The 22816-nt window shown below is 40.3% G+C and overlaps 2 protein-coding genes across 3 annotated transcripts; one reads left to right on the top strand and one right to left on the bottom strand.

Moving 5' to 3' along the window:
* Nucleotides 1-27: 27 nt before the first annotated feature.
* LOC106081650 (NAD-dependent protein deacetylase Sirt7) lies at nt 28-21255 on the top strand. The gene is made up of 2 exons (XM_013243778.2): nt 28-627; nt 15731-21255. The coding sequence occupies exons 1-2, from the start codon at nt 436-438 to the stop codon at nt 18752-18754; spliced, it is 3216 nt and encodes a 1071-aa protein (XP_013099232.2). The 5' UTR covers nt 28-435; the 3' UTR covers nt 18755-21255.
* LOC131994996 (uncharacterized) lies at nt 3170-11347 on the bottom strand. Of its 2 annotated transcripts, none has more exons than XM_059362418.1 (2): nt 11094-11347; nt 3170-4244 (listed from the first exon to the last, which is right to left on the bottom strand). In XM_059362418.1, the coding sequence occupies exon 2, from the start codon at nt 4166-4168 to the stop codon at nt 3350-3352; it is 819 nt and encodes a 272-aa protein (XP_059218401.1). In that variant the 5' UTR covers nt 4169-4244; nt 11094-11347; the 3' UTR covers nt 3170-3349. The 2 variants fall into 2 exon arrangements, 1 of the variants encoding a protein (XP_059218401.1); XR_009397040.1 differs by lacking the exon at nt 3170-4244 and adding an exon at nt 10762-11032.
* Nucleotides 21256-22816: the final 1561 nt, after the last annotated feature.

Below are 22816 nucleotides of genomic sequence, written 5' to 3'. Positions count from 1 at the left end.
TTTATCTTCGTGAAGGCCAGAGAAGGATAGGATTTAAGAATTGTTTTTGTTTGTTTATTTTGTGTTAATATTCATTAAATCGCGGAAAAAACTTAGCAAAAAAGAATTATTAATAAATTCGCTGAGCAAAATAAAACATAACAATTATCATGTAAAATGAGCTATGATTTAAAACAACAAAAAAGGTTTTATATAAGTAACGCGGAAGAAGAGAAAAAACATCGCCGAAATAAAAGTGAAATGTGTGTGGAAATATAACGCAGCAGCTTCTTTCGTCTCTATATTTAACTAAACATCGGAAAGGGGTTCACATCTAAATGGTGCAAGAAGGCACCATTAAGCCTTCGAAAAAAGTTGTTGATTAGCGGTCTGACAAGTTGGTACAAACAATAAAACTAGGGAAGCCGTGTTCGCTATTTTGGTGCGAAAATAAAAATGCGGAGCAGCAATCGTCAAAATACGACCGCAATGGAAGTTGTGGATGTGGAGTCATCGCAGGATAATGATATGCTGCCCACGAAGGAAACGTCTGCAAAAGAAGCTCTGCAGACGTATCTTACCCGAGCCAAATTAAATCCGGCCAAGACGGACAATGAAAAAAGACGCAAAAAGGATACCATTCGTAAAGTAAATAATAATATTTAATTGCCTCACTTCCAATCAAGTTCCCACATTATTATAATTACATACATACATTGTATACATATCTATGTAGACATGCATGTATTTAGATATGATGATGATAATGATTAGAGATCGCACAAACACCATACATCCGTCGTCACATTGATGTGGCTCGAATTGTGTATGTGGTGCTGCACACTGTACTTTGTGTGAATATTCCTTTTTGTGGGTAATTGTGTTTCTGCTGTTGATGTTGTGTTGTCATTGGTAGTGTTTTTGGGGGTGGGTGTGTTTGTGCACATGTAACAAATCGATGGGTTTTTATATGTCCCTCCACTTTGTTATTGTCCTGCTTTGCTTCTTAGACTTTTTAATGAGACTTCTTGTAACCTGAATGAGGTATAGTTAATATTTGGTAATAAAGTTCTCAATGAGCTTGTTAATTACTATTAACGTAAATGCCACAATAACACATTTCAGGTTTAGACTCAAAACAATCACATTATGTAGAATCTATGTAATGTGATTGTTTTGATTGTGATTGTTGTAAAGTGCTATGAATTCAAGTTGGGTATGAGATTATCAAAGAAAAACAACGAGCAGTTTGATGTAATTGCAAGAGCCATCTACAATTTATGCGTAGCTCTAATTCAAAGAAGCTCTTTAAACTTAAAAAAAAAACTATAAGTACGGACAAAATTCTTGTGAAGCAGATTTATTGAAAATCTAAAAATAAGTATAAAGTTCATCTATCCCAAATTCCTTAGGATTCCTCTCTTGCAGGCGTCTCCATTCATGCTGATCACAAGACCAATCCAAGGCTATCATGGTTGTTTTAGATATTTATATGTTTGTGGATATAGCAATCCTCGTCAGCGATCCTAACCTATAGAGTGGTGCCCATTTGTTTTTCTCTCCTTTTAGATTTTAGTTACAAAAAAAAAGACAAATCATAAGCAATTACAACGTTTTGATAATTGTCCCTATTATTTTTTCCAAGTGAATTTACTGAAAAAATCATCATAATGAGTGTCCGTTAATTATATGAGATTTAATATCGAATTTAAGTTCAAAACCTAACATGTCTACGAATATCCAGGTTCAGCCTCATACAGAAGTTGTTGAAGTAATCAGTGTGTTGCTGTTGTTTTTGTAATACACTGAGGCGGCATCCCTTGCCGATGAAGAAGTCCATCAGGTCAATCCGGTACGTACAACCGCATTATTTACCATGGGATTGTTTATACAGAAGTTATCATGTTTCCTTACTCTTTTTGTGCAATATTATTTAAAGTAACTCTTGTTCGCATTATTTTTTCCACCAATGTATATTGCAGTTGCAGCAACATATTCGTTGCAGCTGACCAACACCTGCAGGCTGCATAGTTGTCAGGGATACAATGTTCTACTTAAGGATCGCTTAAGGAGTGTATATGGGGGATTGGCCTTCGTGATACACCATTCCGTGCAGAATAGACCCATCTTGCGTGCGCCTGGCGCTAGTGAACTCTGAATGGAATGTATTGGGATAACAGTCAAGCCCGCTGCCGAGATAAAGCTTTACAACGTGCACATACCGCCGTTTGGTAGTTGTTACCCAGTTAATGGCAAAGTTTTCAGGCCCGACATTTGTGGCATACCTGTCTGTCCAGGTTATCCCCTCCTAATGTGAGGTACTCTACCATGTAAAAACTTCTCCACAAAAAACGAGTCGTTCTGCGGCACTCCATTCGGACTCTTAAATCGGAAAGCATTCATTGATATATTAGAAGTTTGCCACTGTTCCTTCCGCTCGCTTTTTACCAGCCTGAATCTGAAACAAACTTGGTGCAATGTATCTTAGGTATCGGTTTTATCGCCAAGTCATCCAAGGTATTGGGTCTCGAAAGAAGGACCTACCCGGAGACGAGTACCTTACAATTGTCCTCAACCTGTCTTTGAACACCCTTATAGTACACGTTGTCTGAAGATGTGCAGAGTGAAAGCACTATTGAAGCTTGGAAAGGACCCTATCAAGGAGGAGTCGTACAGACCGATCTTCATTCTCTAACCAGTAGCGAAGACGCTTGAGGGACTACAACTCCTGAGTCTCGTTGGAGAATTTCCATTCACCGAGCATGGATTTCGAAGTTGGCATAACACAACAACTGCTTTGCATTACCATCACACACCACATCACCATTGACTTTAATCAGTCCAGGCCATGTGAAAGAACGTACTTGTACAACTCCGGTAGACCCTTCTAGTGGACTGTAGTTGGATGGAATTAAATCTCCCGGAAGTGTAAGGAACCCAAATAAAAATGAAGAAAATAGGCACAGTTTCAGTTTCCAAGTGATGAACAGTTTTATTAGCCTGATGACCCTTACCGCTTTCTATCGTTGCTGCTGCACAAGTAAAAGATGGCAGTGGCAAAGGTAACCAAGGCATCATATAAAATGTATCGGTTAACATTAAAAAATGTATTTCAGCAATATAATTTAAAGTTAGAAGAAGACAGCTATGTGTTTTTAAATTTAGTACAATAGTTAACATGGCTAGGGTTGCCATATTGCAAATATTAATTCATATATTGGTATTTATGTTAAGGGTCATGAAAAAGTTCATATTTTAATAATTTCATTTAATTCATGTTCTTATGACTAAAATGGGGCAGATTTTGGAGAACGGCAAAGATTGTTGTTGAACTGGGTTCAACATGCCGCCCGCCTTGCAGGAATGCAATTTAATAATGGCAAGCTCCAGAGATGATCCACCCAAAGATGGTGCTTTGAGCTATCGGCATATTTGAGGACGTTTGAATCATTCCAGCTCTTAATATTTTTGGTAAATTATCGTTGGCCAGCAGAATTTCGACATTTGATGGATTGCAGAAGTGTGGATCGGCTAAGTCATGCAGGGTGTCATAAATTGTACGAAGTTTTGCTGCCGTTGTAGTTGTTGGAAGAGTTGTATGGAAACGGGAGTGAACAAGGCCGGTTACTTGAATTTTTACCATCGGATCATGGTAAGATTCTAAATTTAGGGTACAGTAAGTCTTACTGTCCCTTTTTATCGTTTGAAGATTCAATCTGTCTACCAGGGCCTGGAGTATCACCGTCTGAACTTCGCCTGAACTCAGTAGTAATCTGGCCTTTGCCGGGCCTTCAGAGGTTCGAACACGAGCTAGAGCCGTAGGCAAAAACACATGAACTCTAGAACGTCGGCTCAACCGTTCTTTAAAGTGCGGCTTATGGTTGCTGGTTCTCTTGTTTTGTGGTGAACTTCGTTGCCTATTGTTCGATTGTTTTTTGGTCCGTGATGATGATGGTTTATGGGAGCTAGTTCGGCTTCGGTGGTACTCGTGAGTGTTGGATGATTCCCTGGGTTGACTTGCCGCCTTAGGGTTGGGTGATTTAGCCACGTGAACCATGGTATGGTGGTTAAGCTGGCACACCATGCATTTGCTTCTGGATGGGCACCAGTTCCGGGTGTGAGCTGTGCCAAGGCAGTTGTAACAGAAGCCCTTTTCTCTTATTACGTCTCGTCTTTTGGCCACGAACATGCGCTGGAACTCTGGGCAATTTTTAAGGTAATGTCGATTTTTACAAATGCGACATTTTGGTGCGCTAGATGATGTGCTAGAATGTAAGTTTTATTGAGTGTGTGAACGTGTTTTACTAAGGCTAACGACTAGGCTTTGGGTAGAATGCATAGTTTAACTAAAGGACGAATAAGTGTTCCATTCTGTGTGCGTATTTCCGCAACACGAACCTTGGAGTCTTTTCCAGTGAAAACTTTTAATACTCTTCCCAGACACCACTCCGTGGGGGGAAGATTGTCATCTTTGACGACAACAAAATCGTCTTTTTCCAAATTAAGCTGAGTAGTCTTCCATTTGTATCTTCTTTGTAATTCTGATACATATTCATTTTTCCACCTCTTAGCAAACAGTATTTGCAAAGTTTTCAGTCTTTGCCAACGATTCATCAACGATAAATTATCTGAGTATTCCTCAGGTATGGCCATCAAAGCGGCCCCTCTAATTAAGTGGCCAGGAGTCAGTGGAATAAGATCAGTGGGGTCTTCGCTGATAGGAGACAGTGGTCGCGAGTTCAGTACACTCTCAATTCGCACTAAAAGGGTGGAAAACTCCTCAAATGTGAACTTCATGTTCGAGGCAACCTTTCGAAAATGTGTTTTCATACTCTTCACAGCCGCCTCCCACAAGCCTCCCATATGTGGAGCGTGGGGCGGTATGAAGTGCCAAGAAAACCCGTGCATACCATATTTCTCAATAACAGATTTTTCAGAAGCTTTCAGAAATTCCTTGAACTCCCTCACAAGGGTTCTATTTGCACCTATGAAGTTAGTTCCGTTGTCGGAAAAAACCTTTTTAGGAAAACCCCTTCTTCCTACAAAGCGATTAAAAGTGGAGAGGAAAGCTTCAGTCGATAAATCCGAACAGGCCTCTAAGTGAACAGCACGCGTCGATAAGCAAACAAAAATTGCAGCATAACCCTTTTGTAGTTTGGCGTTTCGAATTTTGGACGTCTTTAATTCGAATGGTCCAGCAAAATCGATTCCCGTGTGAGTAAAAGGTAAAGAGAAAGTACACCTTTCAGCGGGTAGGGCAGACATTATTTGGTTTCTAACCTTGTGCTTGTACACAGTGCATATCTTACAGTTTCGAACGCAGTGTCGTATTGCACTTTTCAAGCGAATAACATAAAACTCTTGCCGAATGTTACGCAGCATGGTTTGGTGTTCAGCATGTAATAGGATTTTGTGCGTAAAATCGATAAATAGTTTACAAAATTTCGAATTTTCAGGCAGTATTATGGGAAAGCGCTCATTGTAACTCAGGTCCGAATTCGCTAGGCGGCCGTTGACACGCAACAGTCCACCTTCATCTAAAAACGGGTTCAGTGTCAAAAGCCTGCTTTTAGAATTTATGGCTTGGCGAGATTCTACGGCCTGATATTCTGCAGGAAAGTGTGACATCTGGGCGAGTTGGATCAGTCTGTATTTCGCAAAATGAATTTCCTGAGATGTAATAAAATTAGCTTGGATATGGCCATCATATCGTTTCTGACATTTTCGAATAAATCGAAACATAAAACAAATGACTCGTAGTGCTCGATCCAAAGATGAAAACCGTTCTAGTACCTCTTGTGCATGAACTTGTGTTTGACACACCACAATTTTCCTTTCCAGTGTTGGTTCTTTGTACGTGGTTTGTTTTGGCCAATATTCCGTCGATTTTACTAGCCAAGGTGGGCCATGCCACCACAAAGGATTTTCATTAAGTTTGGTTGCGGTACATCCACGAGTGCCTATGTCGGCCGGATTTTCATTAGTTGGAACATGTCTCCAACTGACGTTACCAACGTTGTCCAAGATTTCAGAAACCTTGTTGGCTACAAATGTTTTCCAATGAAACGGAGGCTTTTGTAACCAAGCCAAGGTAATTGTGGAATCAGACCACAGATATATTTCAGATACAGTTGAGCTTAAATTTTGACAAACAGATTTTGTCAATTTGGATAATAATCTTGCCCCGCAAAGCTCTAACTTTGGCAAACTGATTGTCTTCAATGGGGCTACCTTGCTTTTCGACGCTAATAAGAATGAAGTTGTAACATTAGTAGCAGACGTTGTTATAACGTAAATGCAGGCACAGTACGCCTTTTCTGAGGCATCACAAAATCCGTGCATTTGAATCTTGCCCTCAGGAGAGTAACGTATCCAACGAGGGATTTTCAAGTTTTCTATCTCGGGGAGATTAGATATGAATATATCCCATTTTTCTAAAGAATGCGGTTTGACCTCCTCATCCCATTCGGTCCCATCTATCCAAAGTTGCTGCATTAGAATTTTAGCCAATACAATGATTGGAGACAGCCAGCCTGCTGGATCGAAAAGCTTTGCAACAATTGACAAGATTTTCCTCTTGGTTATTGGGGACGAAGGAACAGATATATTCGTTATCTTATAGAAAAATTGATCAGTCATGGCATTCCATCGTATGCCTAACGTTTTTGTTTCGCTGGTCTCCTCAAATTTTAAAAAGTCTTCGGTTAGAAGATCCTCGGGGGGTAAATGTTGGAGTATCGAAGGGTGATTTGCAGTCATTTTCTTTAATGGGAATCCAGCAGAACTTAACAAATCTATCAGCTCCAAAATGTAGGTTCGCGCTTCTGTTACTGTGTGCCCGCCAGACAATATATCGTCTACATAAATTTGATGCTGAAGAATGTCTGCAGCTTTTGGATGCGTAGCCTTCCCCTCTTCACTCAGTTGCAATAACGTTCGTATTGCTAAATAAGGTGCGCAGTTTACACCAAATGTAACAGTTTTCAGATAAAAGTCCTGAATTTCCTCAGAGGACGATTTTCGAAACAGTATTTTTTGGAATGGCCTGTCATCTTCATGAATGTAAATTTGGCGATACATCTTTTCGATGTCGCCATTGAAAACATATTTGTAGAATCGCCAGCGTAGTATTACATTCATTAAGTCATTTTGAAGAGTCGGGCCGGTACACAAAATGTCATTTAGAGAAACGCCGGTGGAAGATTTTTTGGAAGCGTTAAAAACCACCCTTACTTTGGTGGATGCGCTCTCAGGTCTTATTACAGCATGATGTGGTAAGTAAAAGGAGGAATATCGAGAATTCTCATGTATTTCAACTGGTGGGGCCAGCTCCATATGTTCTAGAGTCAAATATTCGAATAGAACCTTAGAATATTCGGATGATAGCGCATGAGAATTTGCTAAAGTTTTCTCCATTCTAAGGAATTGTCCCATTGCGGCGCGTCTCGAAGACCCGAGAATCATTTCAGAGGGGAGGTCTTGTTGAAATGGCAGTCTGACCATGTATTTTCCGTCTGGCAGGCGAGTTGTGGTTCTCCGGTAAAACTCCTCACACCAGGCATCAATTTCGGACACAGGTTTTGAAACAGGAACCTCCTCTATCTCCCAAAATTTCCGAATGTCCTCATTCAGCGTGTCAGGAGACGTTATCCAGGAAGCGAAAACTGAAACCGCACGAGTCTTCAGCGGACCACTAACCAACCAACCAAATTCAGTATTTTGTGCCAATAGGTTGCCTGAGATGTTCTTTTGGACACCAGATTTGATAATCGACGGCAAAACGTCGCTACCTAATAGCATATCTATGGACCCAGGTTTAAAGAAGGTTGGATCAGCTAGTTCCAGGCGGTTCAATCTCGACCAGTCTAAAACCGGTGTTGGAACCCCTGGCATAAGGTGATTTAAGCCCGAAACCACTATGGCCGATGTGCGCAGTCTAAAATCAGATGTTCGTGCCTTCAATGTTATATGACACAGTTTGGAGGAGTTCTCAAGAACAATTCCTCCTAGTCCTGATATTCTTGTCAAGGATTTCTTGGTAGGAATCGATAGTCTATTAATTATCCTATTTGAAATGAATGATTCCTGAGAACCCTGATCGATGAATGCTCTAACAGTAAAAAGTGTATTTAAATGGTCTATTTCTACCAAGGCAGTAGGCAAGACAGTTCCTTCTCCGGAGTCATGGAAATGCGATTGGACATTGAATGGCGCTGGGTATGCGGCCTCCGACGTTGATGGATGTTCATCATAATATGTATCTATATGGAAGGATGCTGACTGATTTTGAGGTACCCGTTGGTTGGAGCCAGCCTCTACGTTCATTGGCCTCGTATTCTCATTACGATTCTGCGCTTCATTTGTTTCTGGATGTAGCATGGTATGATGTTTTCTATGACATTTTTGACAAACATTTTCGCTTTGACAGTTCTGTTCGCTATGACCGTAAGAGAGACAGTTCTCACAGACCTTATTAGAAGTTACAAATCTTTGCTTCTCGCTAAGCGACCACGATTTGAACTTGGGACAGGCTCTTAAAGCATGGTTTTGGCGACATACTTTGCACGGACGGTAGGTCGCGTCAGTTTTAGTGTGGAAACTCTGTGACCTATTGGCAGTCGATGAAGTACTGGAAGGTTTCCTCATGTCGGAAATCGATTCCAACATGTTCCACCGTTTCGATATAAAATCGTCTAACTGGCACCAGGTTGGCATCCTCTTGTGGTCATGAATCGAATTTTCCCATGCTGTTAAAGTTTCTTCCGGCAGTTTCGAAGAAACCCAATACACTAGGAAGGGATCCCATGACATTACCGAAATATTATAAGTTTTTAAGACCGCAAGGCAGTTATTTACAGTGTATTGTAGATTCCTGAGAGCTTTTCCCCTTTCCGAAGTCACATTATCGATTTCGAAAATTTTCCTCAGTTGATGATTGACAAGAATACGATGGTTTTCATACCGTTGCCGTAAGGACTCCCATGCTAAGTCGAAATTGTTATCGGTGAGCGCAAATTGTTTTACAATTTGATTGGCCTCACCGCGAGTCTTGGCCCTGAGATGGAACAGTTTCTGTGCTGCCGATAGCTTGGGATGTTTAGTATAAATGGCCGTAAACATATCCCTAAAACTAGGCCATTTGTCATAGCCACCGCTAAAGCACTCCGTATCACAAGGAGGAACTTTTAAGGCGTAACCACTTTCATCTACGACTTTTGCTTCAGGTCTTTTCTGCTGTGTGGCACTTTCCAGCTTCTGTCTTTCAATCTGAACTAGGTCCAATATTGACGCCTTGCAGCTTTTGTAAACCTTGCAAGACTCTGAAAACTTCGAATGTACGGACGTGCGTATAGATTCAGTGTAAGCCGGGTCCTGAGATGTCATCTCAGCCTCATATATGCCAACAAGCTGACGCCAACGGCGTTCCAAATCGTCCAATTCCACTTGTAGACCGGAGGCCGTATGATCCTCAAGTGGTATGTCAGAAAAATTCGCGCAGAAAGTGACCACTTGGTCAGAAAAGAAAATAAACTTTTGCGAAGCCATTTTATTAAAAAAATCTCAAAACAATAGAAATCAGGTAGGAAACAGTCAAATCAGTTTATAAGGTGAAATCTTCAAATTCCAAATCAAAAAATTCCAAAAATCACAAAGTGAAATCCTAATTATCTTCAAATCCTTGGAAATAATCTGGCAGTTTGCATGTGAAAGTAATTCAGACAAAATAGATATCAGAATGGTAACCAAGTTAGTGGCGAAACTTGGCCAAAATACGCTGACCATAAAGCAGAAAAAATTAAACTGAAAATAATTTTGTATCACGATTGTAGGGACACTTTGCTGAATATATATATCGTGAAAATAAAACGTGAGAAATAAAGGTGATAAACCAAACGAACCAAGTTCTTGGAATCAATCCTTATTCCAGCGCAGCTTTTAGTATGTAAAACGTCGTAAAATTGTTTCCTTAGGGTTCACAAACCTATGAAATCTGATAGGATATACTCGGTTTCTCGCTAAGTCCTTAATCCACCAAAAAACAAGTTAAACTTCAGACAATGCAAATGATAAATTATATAATTTCTTTCCTGTGAAGGTTTTATATGTCAACCAATAAGAATTTTCATAAGCAATTTTCGTAAGATGGCCAATTAAATACTAAGCTTTTATTGTTGTTTTTTTTTTTTTTTTTTGCATTATGGCGACTTTCAAATAAATGTATTAAGAAAGCGTTTTCAAATCCCAGCGATCATATATGTTTCAAAATAAGGGAATATTTAAAATATTCGACTTTTGCGTTCTGGGTATTATCAGTGGTTTTCCTTTTGGTAACAAAGGCATCAATTAAATCCCCAAATAATATCTTGAAATCCCTTTCTATTGCATGCTCTATGATCCATTCAATCTTTGACCAGTTGTAATAGCCTCAACTAGACACTGTCGGCAACTTTCCCTCTCTCTTCTTCTGTGGGTCAATGAACTCAGCTTTCCTTGGCAAATTTTGTGTTCTTGGCTGCTATTGGTTGTTCGCACCCACACGTACCATGCAATTTAAAGTCACTGTAGCGGTTTTTGATTTGGCTGTTGGACTTTCGCGTTTTTTGCTTTTTAATATGACTTTAAAATAATTTTATTTTTTTTGGGTATGCCGAAAGAAATTATCAAAATTTAGATGCATATAGTAAGAATGAGAAAGAAAATAGTAGGAAGAGAAAAAAAAAAATTCTTTTTTTGCTTTTTTTCAATTTTCAAAATTCTGACTTTTTTTTTTTTTTTTTTAACAAATATAAGCTTGAATCAATAAATTGTGAGCAAATTTGAACCAGTTTTTGGTAGGTTTTGCAACAACTTCAAAATTTTATGTATTTTGTTTTACAGATGGGATGGAAATATTCAATAAGACCAAAGTTTAACACAGTGCCATAACCCAGTGGTATGCGTAGACCGATTAGTCAATTTCCTTTCCAATATGCATAGTATATGACAGAATATATACAGGTTTGTTCACTTCTCCCACGAAGGCAGTATTAGTAAATGATTTTGCTCCTAGCAACTTTAATGGGGTTAACTTTCTAAACGACCCTCATATATGTCATATGTAGAAATACACTCACCATATTTTTCCCCTCGGTAACCGGTCGAATCTTCCTCACTCTTCTCGTCTAGTCATAAACCATGTGCCGTGATCCGTTATGGAAAAAAGACTCTGCAGCCAGCTTGACTATTATAATCCACATGGAGACAATTTCAATTGTAAATTTTCTTTAATTCTTCCAAATTAGTGCACTAATTTTTTTACTCTGTGCTCTTTCGTTATTTTCCTCAATTCAAATTGTGAAAAATATTCCTTTTCCTTCAAACTTTCATAAAATTCTCTAAAAAACTTTTTTTTTTTTTTTTTTTTTTTTTTTTTTTTCTCACTCTGCACAATAACTATTTATTTCTTTTAAATTCTTCTATTTTATACAACAACTCGAGGTTTCTTAATAAACGCACTTAAAATAAATTTGCCTTCTTTTTTTCTTCAACTATCACTATGCATGCATTCTTTAAAAAATCATTCGTACAGTTTTTGACAAATTTTTTCAAGTCACACATCGATAAGAATGACAGGCAAGCAGTCAACCGGCGTTTAACTAACCTCTCAGTAGAAGAGCTCATATATATAAAAAAATAAATCAATGCAGAGAGATGGAGATGGGATGTCTGCAACGATGGCCGCGCCTAATACTTGAAAAAAGAGAGTCAAGTTGTGATGCACTGCTGGTTGTGGTATTGTAATGCGCTGCTGGCTGTTGCAGTAATTATCACGTTTACGTCGGCGTGATCACGGCAGCAGAGACTGAGGAGTATAGTGCTTTTTTTTTTTTTGCAATGTTGAAAAAAGAGAACCCAAGCCAGAGAAATATATTTCTAAGAGAGTCTTGAATAAAGACTATGTAATTGGATTTCTAACTGGGGAAAATAAGTATGGGAGTTCGAGTTGTACTTTTTCTTTTTTTTTTTTTTTTGTAGCCGTAGAAAAAATAATTAAGCAATAAGAGAGTAGTAAAGTTTTCAAGGTTTCTTCCTCTTGTAAAAAGTCTCTTTTGCCAAACTGATTCTATAAGAGTTTCTTTTCGATTCTGATGTTTTATCAACATCCATACAGAAAAGCAAACAGCAGAATAAGAGGAACGTGTTAAATGGTAAAACAGAAAATAGTGCAATGAGGCGATGAAAGTATGACTTTACTTTACTCTTGCCTCTTCTTCGTAGTGTTGATTGAGGTTAATTCGGTAACCATAAAATGCGATTGTCATGCTCGTGAAGCCATGACCGATATGTTAGATATATTACTTCAATGTAACAGAAAAAGGCGCTTTCGTAAAAAGCACTTTTAATAAAAGCGGGGTTATAATAGTAATTATGCGGACTATGTGCAAACCTCAACACAGAATTGAAATCTTTAATGCAATTTTTTTTCGATACGAGAATTTAACGAATATGTACAATATATTCGGTCATCAGATAATTTAGATTTCTTAGCAGTTCGTTTCTTTTTTATCAAAAGCCTAACCGTTCACACACCAATAAACTTACATACCTTTTCTCCATAGTGTTTGATCGGATTTGGGGGAATATACAAGTTGAGCGGTGGACGTGATCCAATAAATTAGTATCCTTCGGCTAATTCCTTAACGGTTCGATAGGACCATGTACAACTCCGGTAGACCCTTCTAGTGGACTGTAGTTGGATGGAATTAAATCTCCCGGAAGTGTAAGGAACCCAAATAAAAATGAAGAAAATAGGCACAGTTTCAGTTTCCAAGTGATGAACAGTTTTATTAGCCTGATGACCCTTACCGCTTTCTATCGTTGCTGCTGCACAAGTAAAAGATGGCAGTGGCAAAGGTAACCAAGGCATCATATAAAATGTATCGGTTAACATTAAAAAATGTATTTCAGCAATATAATTTAAAGTTAGAAGAAGACAGCTATGTGTTTTTAAATTTAGTACAATAGTTAACATGGCTAGGGTTGCCATATTGCAAATATTAATTCATATATTGGTATTTATGTTAAGGGTCATGAAAAAGTTCATATTTTAATAATTTCATTTAATTCATGTTCTTATGACTAAAATGGGGCAGATTTTGGAGAACGGCAAAGATTGTTGTTGAACTGGGTTCAACAGTACTCGTGGCAATGGTCACATCGAAAGCATACGACACGGTCAGCCAAGCCAAACTTTTTGAGAACATCGACAACACGTCCCTCAAACCAGGCCTGAAACATTTGGGTCGTGAATTATCTGTGTGGTTGCTAGTCATTTTTTTGATTTTAACAATAATACCGTAGAGTAAAAAAGGGCTCTGTTTAACCTCTACCTATCCAGACGGCAGAGAGATTGTATTTAATGCGGACGATTGTGCGATCATGGCGTCAGGTCCCCCACGCATTGATAACAGCAGTCTTAACGTCTACATCAATGAACTTGCAGCCTATTTCGCTTCTACAGATTTGAAGATATCTACCATTAAATCTTTAGTATCATTGTTCACTGCAAATTCGCGTATGGCATGCGATCAGCATGCCTCCCAAAATATTTGATGTCACATTTGACAGCTTTTACCCTTTCTCCCCATATGCCACAGCCATTTGCGATAAGGTCAAAAGTAGAAACAAGACCCTTGAGTCACTTGTCGGCAGCACTTGACCACCTACAAAGCAATTGGCCGGTCTGTGGTAAGTTATGCTGCGCCAGTGTGGCGTCGTCAGCTATGTGACACTTCTCACAATGCGTGCAGAACGATTCAAATTTTAAGTTCACTGATAAGGGGCTCCTTTTTATAGTGGAGTCTGAACGGTACCGCAGTGCAAAACCTCTTTAGAGATTTTTATGCATGGCATACTAACTCACAAATTTCGCCAGAGATAACTACAGCTCAAAATGTTTCTGATGGTCTCGCTAGGATTCGAATATAGGCGTTCAGCGTCAGTTGCGGACATGCTAACCTCTGTGCTACGGTGGCCTCCAGGTCCTACTTGTGCGAAGACATAACTTCTTGCTGCTCCAGCAATACCTACTTGGATGTTATCGCAGGGGCCAGCCAAATCATACTCTGTGTGCGGAGCATTCCAACCTGTGGATTCGCACGGTTGTTGTTGCAGTGTGTTGTACGCTGAGGCGGCAAATGAAAGACTTCATCGGGAAAGACTTCATCCGATACGTACAACCAACTGTCATGGAATTGACGCGCACGGTAGCTATGGGCTAAGCTTCTCCTGAAGCTGGTACATATTCGTTCATTCAACGTAATCGTTGCATTTTGATATGTTTAGTGATGCCAATGTAGTAATTCTCCATCAACGCAGGTTGGTATATGAATCTTATGACGAATCATTCACTCAAATAGACCATATGTGTCTTGCATGCTTTCGCAAGTATCTATGCTTTAGGATCATAAAAAAGTACCTTGTAAAATGTATTATGTCTGGCTAGAAGTGGTCTGTTTCAAACTCTAATTAATCTAAAGTATCATCTTTAGATTAATTAGAGCCAATTCTCCGTTATTTCAAAAGTGATGTTGAGGTGTGGGTAGCGACCCTTGTTTCAAGTCTAAAGCTATGCCATTCACATGGCAAAGTACCTCACAAATTTCGCCAGCATTAGAAGGGTATAAACAACGCCAAAACTTTTAGATGTTTTCGCCAGGATTCGATCGCAGGCGTTCAGCGTCATTAGCGGCGCAGTAGTCATTGTGCTTAACAATTTACCAAAACCATTCTGGTTCTCAGCAAATGGAATTTTTCCAACCAGACTCGGGGGTAGTGAGATCACTCTGCTCATTTTCCAAACAAAATTTTTTCTGTAGGAATTACGCCATAGCCTAGGTTCTCGGACAATTTGGCGCTGCGGATGACGCTGATAACTTCATCCATGTCAAATTGTGGGCTCGGAGATAGCGGATGGTTTTTCATTCCGCACTGTCACTGTAGGCAAATGAATCGGCGGTTGAACTACATGGGGGGAACTACATCACTGCATATCAATCACTACTACGTGTCCAAAAGTCGAAAGCTTCGTTACTTGACACACTTCGGCTTCAGTGATTGAAGTGTTCTAGCCATAATTTCCGTTGCTCATTCCTGTTGACCTGGAGGCCACCGTAGCGCAGAGGTTAGCATGTCCGCCTATGACGCTGAACGCCAGGATTCGAATCTAAGCGAGAACATCATGAAATTTTTCATCGTTGGTTATCCCCTCCTAATGCTGGCGACATTTGGGAGGTACTGTACCATTTGGTATGGCAGTCAAATGGTACAGTGTCGCACTGCGGCACGCTGTTCGGACTCGGCTATAAAATGGAGGTCCCTTATCATTGTGCTTAAAACTTGAATCGTACAGCACTCATTGATATGTGACAAGTTTGCCCTTGTTCCTTAATGGAATATTCATGGGCAAATTTGCATAACATTCCTGTTGACCACACTGCTGATTTCTAGATTTAGTTCCTTGGTTTTATGGAACTGCCGATACATGATGCCAATGCCTTTAATTCTAGATAGTTCCCCCGAAAATAACTTTTCCAATTATGAGATTCTATTTTCATAATAAATCGAAATTCAGGATGTAAAGGAAAGGATTTTTCACAAAAGCGTGTTGCAGTATGCGGTTTCGACTTTACATAATAGAGTGTATATAACTTTTCTAAGCGTTATGTATTTTAAACATGTTTTAATACCGTTTTTTTTTGCCTTTTTTTAGATTTATTCCATATATAGAAAATGTGAATCTATGCACACTCCTGAAGAGCGACGACTCCTTGAAAAACATCCGGAAATTGTGAAACAAGTGAAGAAACGCAAGGAACGCGTACAGATCTACAAAGATCGCGTTATAGAGAAAGAAGATGAAATAGAAGTTATTGAAGCGAAGATTGAAGAATTGGCCAGTATAATATTGCAGGCCAAACATTTAATTTGCTACACGGGGGCCGGCATCAGCACAGCAGCTTTAATACCCGACTACAGAGGCAGCAAAGGCATTTGGACGCTCTTGAAAAAGGGCGAAGATATAGGAGAACATGATTTGTCTGCCGCAAATCCCACTTACACACATATGGCACTCTATGAACTACATCGTCGCGGTATTTTACGATATGTGGTGTCACAGAATTGTGATGGCTTGCACTTACGATCGGGTTTGCCACGTAGCTCTCTGTCCGAGATACATGGCAATATGTACGTTGAAGTATGCAAGCATTGTAAACCGAATTCCGTGTACTGGAGATTATTTGATACCACAGAGATGACGGCGCGATACTGCCATAAAACCAATCGGCTTTGCCACAAATGTTCCGAACCTTTGTGCGATACAATTGTACATTTCGGGGAGCGTGGAAATCTAAAATGGCCTCTGAATTGGACGGGAGCTTGTCAGAATGCCGAAAAGGCCGATGTTATACTTTGCCTGGGTTCCAGCTTGAAAGTTCTCAAGAAATACACTTGGCTTTGGCAAATGGACAAGCCGGCGAGGCAGAGAGCCAAGATATGTATTGTCAATCTACAGTGGACTCCGAAAGATACCCTGGCCGAAGTGAAAATAAATGGTAAATGCGATCGAGTTATGAAACTTCTGATGAACGAATTAAAAATTCAAGTGCCAGTTTATACCAAGGAGAAAGATCCCATCTTTGCCCATGCAACGTTGCTGATGCCCGAAGAACTACACACTCTAACGCAGCCATTATTGAAACAGAACAACAATGCCGACGAGAAAGATGAAATGGCAACGCATTCAAGTTCAGCAAACACGGCAGCAGAGGAAACACAAGACTCTGCCATGAGTTGCGATAGTTCTGGTACAGGAATGGGCACCACGGAATATCGCATTGGTAAGGGCCCGCGTATACGGACTCCCCTGAAGCAAGTTGGATCGCGTATAAAAACTAACCTTGAGTTGAAAAATAAGATTAAGCAAGAATTAAAATTGGAAATCGAATGCGGCGACGTGATTAAACAAGAGAATGTGGATAAAAAACTAAAGACTGAGGCGGATGTGGGTAAGGTGTCCCACGATTTTTCAGGCATTTTAAATGCGCAAGAGCCCTCCAACGAACTTAAAACAAATCTAGGAACAATCTCTCATAAAAGCAGTGACCTTTCTTTGGAAAGAACACTAAAACTTGAAGAAATCGTTTCGAAAATTTCCATGAATAACACAGAAATTACGGCGACATCAGGAAAACTTGACATTAAAACAGTGAATAAAGTGAATGGTAATATTACGCAAAATGACACAAAATTCAATGGAATTTTCTCGGAATTGAAAAGCGATTGCCCCATTTCAAAAGAGGCATATAAAATAGAGCCATGTATGCCGAAAATTGAGCCGGATCTTATAAATGGTCTACGAAGTAAGGGCTTCTCGATTGAGATATCCAGATATAATCATGCAAAGCAAAATACAAATACCTTAAGCCCACAAAGCAAGCGACAACCGTTGCAAAATTGCTCGGCGATGCCGCCGCTTATTGCTAGTCCAAAAAAGGAAATAAAAATCGAGCTCAATACCGAGGCCTTAGCGAATTTGCCCATGAAGCTGGAGCCAAACAACGATGTTTTGGCTGAGATAGCCGAATTGCATAAGAGCGAACAAATGTTGATAAAACAAGCAACAGAGTTGACCAAAAATGCAGAGGAGTTCTTGGAGAAGCTCGAAAACCAAATGGGCATAAAAAATCCCGTGCACACAGAAGAGCCGCCGAAACTGTCACTGTTGCAAAACGAGAATGGTATGATGAAATATCAAAATGGCCTTAAGACAGCAGCAACACCGACGGCGACGGCGACACCACCCACTATGAAATTGGAAAGTATTAGAGCAACGCCCAAAACAAATGTGCCGTCACCTGTCTCAACGGTGGCGGCTCCAAACAACTTCCCTTTGCATATTTTAAAGAAGTTACCCAAATGTATTCAGGTGCAGTTTAAAACTGACGATGGCTTAGAGTCCGTTCCCTTTAATGGCTTAAAAAACGCCGAGAAAACCAAACAAACACCTCCAGCTACGCCATCCTTGAACGTATCAAGTGAGCCTCCCCCACTGGCTCCTTTGCATACAATACCTCCAGCCTTACCTCCGACGAATGCGCGACTGGCACAAGTTCAAAGTATGATTGCAGCAGTCGATGAGGAGACTTTGTCGGCCGATGAAAAGTCCCCGGAGGAGGTCGAGGAACATATAGAATCACAAATGGATATCCTAAAGAATATGTCGTTGTCATCGCCCAAAAAGAGTGGCGATACCACCCTGCCTGGTCAGCCAACAAAACGGCATTGTCTAATAGGAAAATTGCCGCTTTGGTACGATGTCAAATATGCCTATTCGGGACTCCATAGCATAGTTTTCCCACCGCCCGATGATCAAGACATCTGGAATTTCCAAGTTGTACCCAACTTCGCCATGAATCGCTCAGCAGCCAGTTGTGATTTTTGTTTTGACCAATATGCCGAATTCGAATGTCTATTCTATAAGAAATTCCACCTAAGCGAGAGGAAACACAAGAAACGAGCTCGTAATGGTCGCTTTGTTCTCTGTGACTGTTGCTCATACACCGACGACGATGATGAAGACGACTACGACGAGAATATCTCACTGGCTCATATTGCTGCCGCTGAAATGGCCAAACGTCAACTGCATTTGAATAACACATTTCCGCGTAAATTGGCCCGCACTCAGGCCGGCTGGTATGGCAAAGGTTACAAGAAAAATCGACGAAGAAAATAGTTTATAAAACATAATTTAGATGTAAAAGTAACGTAAGTATATACATACATAAAAAAATTTAGGAAGAAAGAATACCTACCGTATTTTTATTGCCACTTCACTAAAAAAACAAAAAAGGACCTTTAAGCACACATAAATTAAATGCAGTTGCTACCATTTCTCAGTTGTAATCCCATTTGGAAACCTAGTTTTCTTAATAATATGTGAGTGCTGTGATTAACTTTAATATGTGCTCTCGTCCAAGTCGTTGCATTTTAAAAACGGCAATAAACGTTGTGTGTGTGTGTGTGTGTGAATGCGTATGTTCAAATTGACACAGAAAATAATGTTGAATAAGAGCAACGAATTGTGTGCACCAAACTTCAAAGCTCTTAACCGTTTGTATTCTGTCAGGTCATCAAAATTTACAAAAAAAAAATATTTCTGAGAAGATAAACATAGTTTATTGAAACTCTTGACTCGAATATCCATTTCATTTTCTAATAGTTTTTTTAACATGTCGTTTATTTTATTGCTCCTACCTACCATGAATAATATGTGGCTTAAAAAAGATGTGGAAAATTTTCAGCCTCGAACCCACAGAGGCGCTTCCACACACTCAGGATCACATCCGCGGACCTGAGGATCGCAAAAACCTCAGCCTGAATGACACCGCACCTGTTCAGAAGTCTATGTGACTCCCTAATTCCTAGGAACTCAACAAACATTCCTGCCCCTGTGCCCCCATCCAGCTTGTATCCATTCGTCTAAACAGAGGAACACGACGCCTCCAGTCCAAAGCTCCCGACGCTCCGGAAGATAACTTCAGATCATCAACAAAGAAAGGATCCGATGAAGGATACTTGCGTAATCCAAAGTAGCATCTGCTTGCGAGTATTATTCTTCACTTTATTTCAAAACTGGTGTCATTCGTTTGGGTTACGGCTGCATCAAAGTTGATAAAGTTCCTGACTATCTTAAAGTTGTGGTTCCCAACTATCCCCATTTTCTTTACGGTTACGTCGGTCCGTGGTAGATAAAATTTGGAAGATAACTTCAGATCAACATCAAAGAAAGGATCCGTTGAAGGGTGCTTGCGTTATCCAAAGTAGCATCTGTTTGCCAGTAATAATCTTCGCTTTATTTCAAAACTGGTGTCATTCGTTTCGGTTACGGTTGATAATGTTGCTGACTATCTTAAAGTTGTGGTCCCGAACTATGTATATTTTCTTTATAATAACGACGCTCCCGTGGTAGATAAAGTTGCTGGCTGGCCCAAAGTTGTGGTTCCCAAGTATCTTCATTTTCTTTATCTGCTCGGGGGTGTACAAGACGTTGAGGGAGTTGATAACATCCATTTTCCACCCACTTTCACTGACTCTCTTTCGATTCTTTCAAAGACTACAGTTTCTATTTTCGGTGACTGACCCATTATATCGATTTGGCATAGTGTGAATGTCTGGTCTATGGTGGATTTACCAAGTCTAAAGCAGAATTGGGCCCAATTGCATCATTGACTTTAGGTTTTAATCTTTCACACAGTACGCTCGCACATTCTGTCTCTGTTGCTGGCACATTCTGTCTCGTATACTTTCTTGTATACGGAACATAGTATGCTGAGGTTTCAAACATCGGGTAAGCGTTCTTATAGCCTGATCTTGCAGACGAGCTGATGCATACCTCTTATCAGCGTGTAGCCTAAAGTCTTAAATAGTTGAGCGGGTAATCTATAGGCTCTTGCTGCGTTGTTGTTCTCCAGACGAATCATTGCTACTTGAACCTCATTTTGACTAGGACGTAAACATTCTATACCACCATCAGGGACTAGTTCTGCGGTATCTATTTCGTTGCCATCGTCGGACTCTAGCAGCTGGTAAAAATGTTCTTTGCCTGTCTCAAGCACACTACTTGTATCAGTTATAATATTTCCTTCTTTGTCACTGCAGGAGAATGTGCTTGCATCAAAGCCATCGGTATGATGTTTGATTCTTTGGTAAAATTTCCGGAATTCATTCTGATTCCTGTACATCTCAATGCGCCACATTCAAGTTTTCCCATTTCCTTTTCCTTTTGCGAAATGGTCGTTTTTCCTCTCCACTTTCCTCTCCATGTATCTCCTTCATCTGGCGCTTTGCTTCTAATTGCAAGTTGCTCTGTATGCCGCATTCTTGGCGTCAGTAGCATTTTGACATTTTTGGTCGTTTCATAGGTTTCTGGGGGGAGGCTTATGGTACCCATGCATGGAGTTTGCGGCATTTTCCATCGAGTGGACAATGGATTGCCATTGCGCCGTTATATCATCGGGACAAGGAGTGCTTTCTTCTTTCTTCAAAGTTGCGCCAGTCGGGTGGGTTATGCCGTTGCCATCTGTTGTGTGTTGCAGCTTTTTTATATCCAGCTTCTGTGCAGTGTCAGATTGTACTTCTCTTCTCGCCATGCTCAAACGGGTGCGACCAAGGTTATGATCCGAATCTATATTCGCTCCACGGATCAATCGTACATCTAACACGCTGGATGAATGTAATCCATCTATCACAACGTGATCAATTGGTTTCCTACTTCTTGTTTTTGGCACAACCATATGGCTTTGAGAACCACAAACCATATGGCTTTTATGTTTAAATCTGTTAGCCTCAACCTATTATCTGGCGTTATGTGGTGGAGGCTAAATTTTCCGACTGTTGGATCAAAGATATTTTCCTTCTCTATATTCGCATTAAAATCTCCCAAAACAATTTTAATACCATGGGCGGGGCAGCGGTCGTATTCTTTCTCTAGGTGCTCGCAGAAAATATTCTTGGTCTGCTCGTCCTCATCTCCGTCGCACAGTGGGAGAAAATCGATAAAAACTTGTAAAACATATGCCGTGTGAGAACGCGTAGATATATCTCTTTAAAATCTGGAATGGTTAGAGCTAAGGTGTTAGAGATCGTGTGCAAAATATCAAGACAGTAGGTTGTCTGGGCACCTTTTGGCAGACCCTAAAGTTGGTCACCTCGATATTTCGAAAAATTGTAAGGTCGTTATATCTGCCCTGTACTTCTCCAATGCATCTGCCAGTGCGTATACTGCACCTTCTCTATAAAGATTCCAGGCGCAGATCCGCTGATTATGGACATTTTTTCGTTTGCATGGGTCGTCAACTTTATGGGAGTCCGTCTTTACTATTCTTTTGTTTCTGGACCAGCGCCCCAGCCGCGCCCCTCATATCGAGAAGACTCATCCTATCCAGAGCCCAGCGCCACACCAGGCAGAATCGGCCGAACCATAGTAGTGTACATCTAGTGAACCACCCCTGGCTGATGGCTCCCACCTATCAAATGCGTATTGTGTTGCCACATGAGTAAAGTGCATTCAGTCCCGTTTGACTCCCTTCTTTTCTCCAGCTCAATTTTTGGTTGAGAATAACGCCTAGCAAAACACAAAACCTAAAAATCCTCATCCAAAAGCCGCATGGCAAACGGTCCCGCTTCTGTAACATGGCCGGCGATATACGGTACGGTCGATTTGTAAGGCTCAAAAGAATTGACCACCCGGATTACTTTCCGGGCGGTCTAATCACTCCCACCATATATCACCCCGAACACGTACAATGTGTGTTCGGGGTGGTATATGGTGGGATATCCTCCATTCCACCCCCTCCAGACGGCATAAAGATCGTACCATATGCGGACGATTGTACGATCATGGCATCAGGCCCCCACCCATTGTTGACATCTGCATCTACCGCAACGAACTTGCCTCATATTTCGTTGGAAGATGAACCTCGTTCAGGTCGGCCAAATGAAGTTGATGATGACCAAATCAAAGCATTATTCGAATTGGATCGTCATGTAACTGAGCGTGAGATAGGAGAGAAGTTAAATATAGCAAAATCAACCGTTCATTATCACATAAAAAGTCTTGGACTGGTGAAAAAGCTTGATATTTGGGTACCACATGTATTGAAAGAAATTCATTTAACAAACCGAATCAACGCTTGTGATATGCACCTTAAACGCAATGAATTCGATCCGTTTTTAAAACGAATCATAACTGGAGATGAAAAATGGATTGTTTACAACAACGTTAGTCGAAAACGAT

The sequence above is a fragment of the Stomoxys calcitrans genome, chromosome 2 (assembly GCF_963082655.1).
Source record: "Stomoxys calcitrans chromosome 2, idStoCalc2.1, whole genome shotgun sequence".
Classification (NCBI taxonomy): domain Eukaryota; kingdom Metazoa; phylum Arthropoda; class Insecta; order Diptera; family Muscidae; genus Stomoxys; species Stomoxys calcitrans.
The sequence above is the reverse complement of the archived record's forward strand: the minus strand, read 5'-3'. Positions and strand labels throughout refer to the sequence as shown.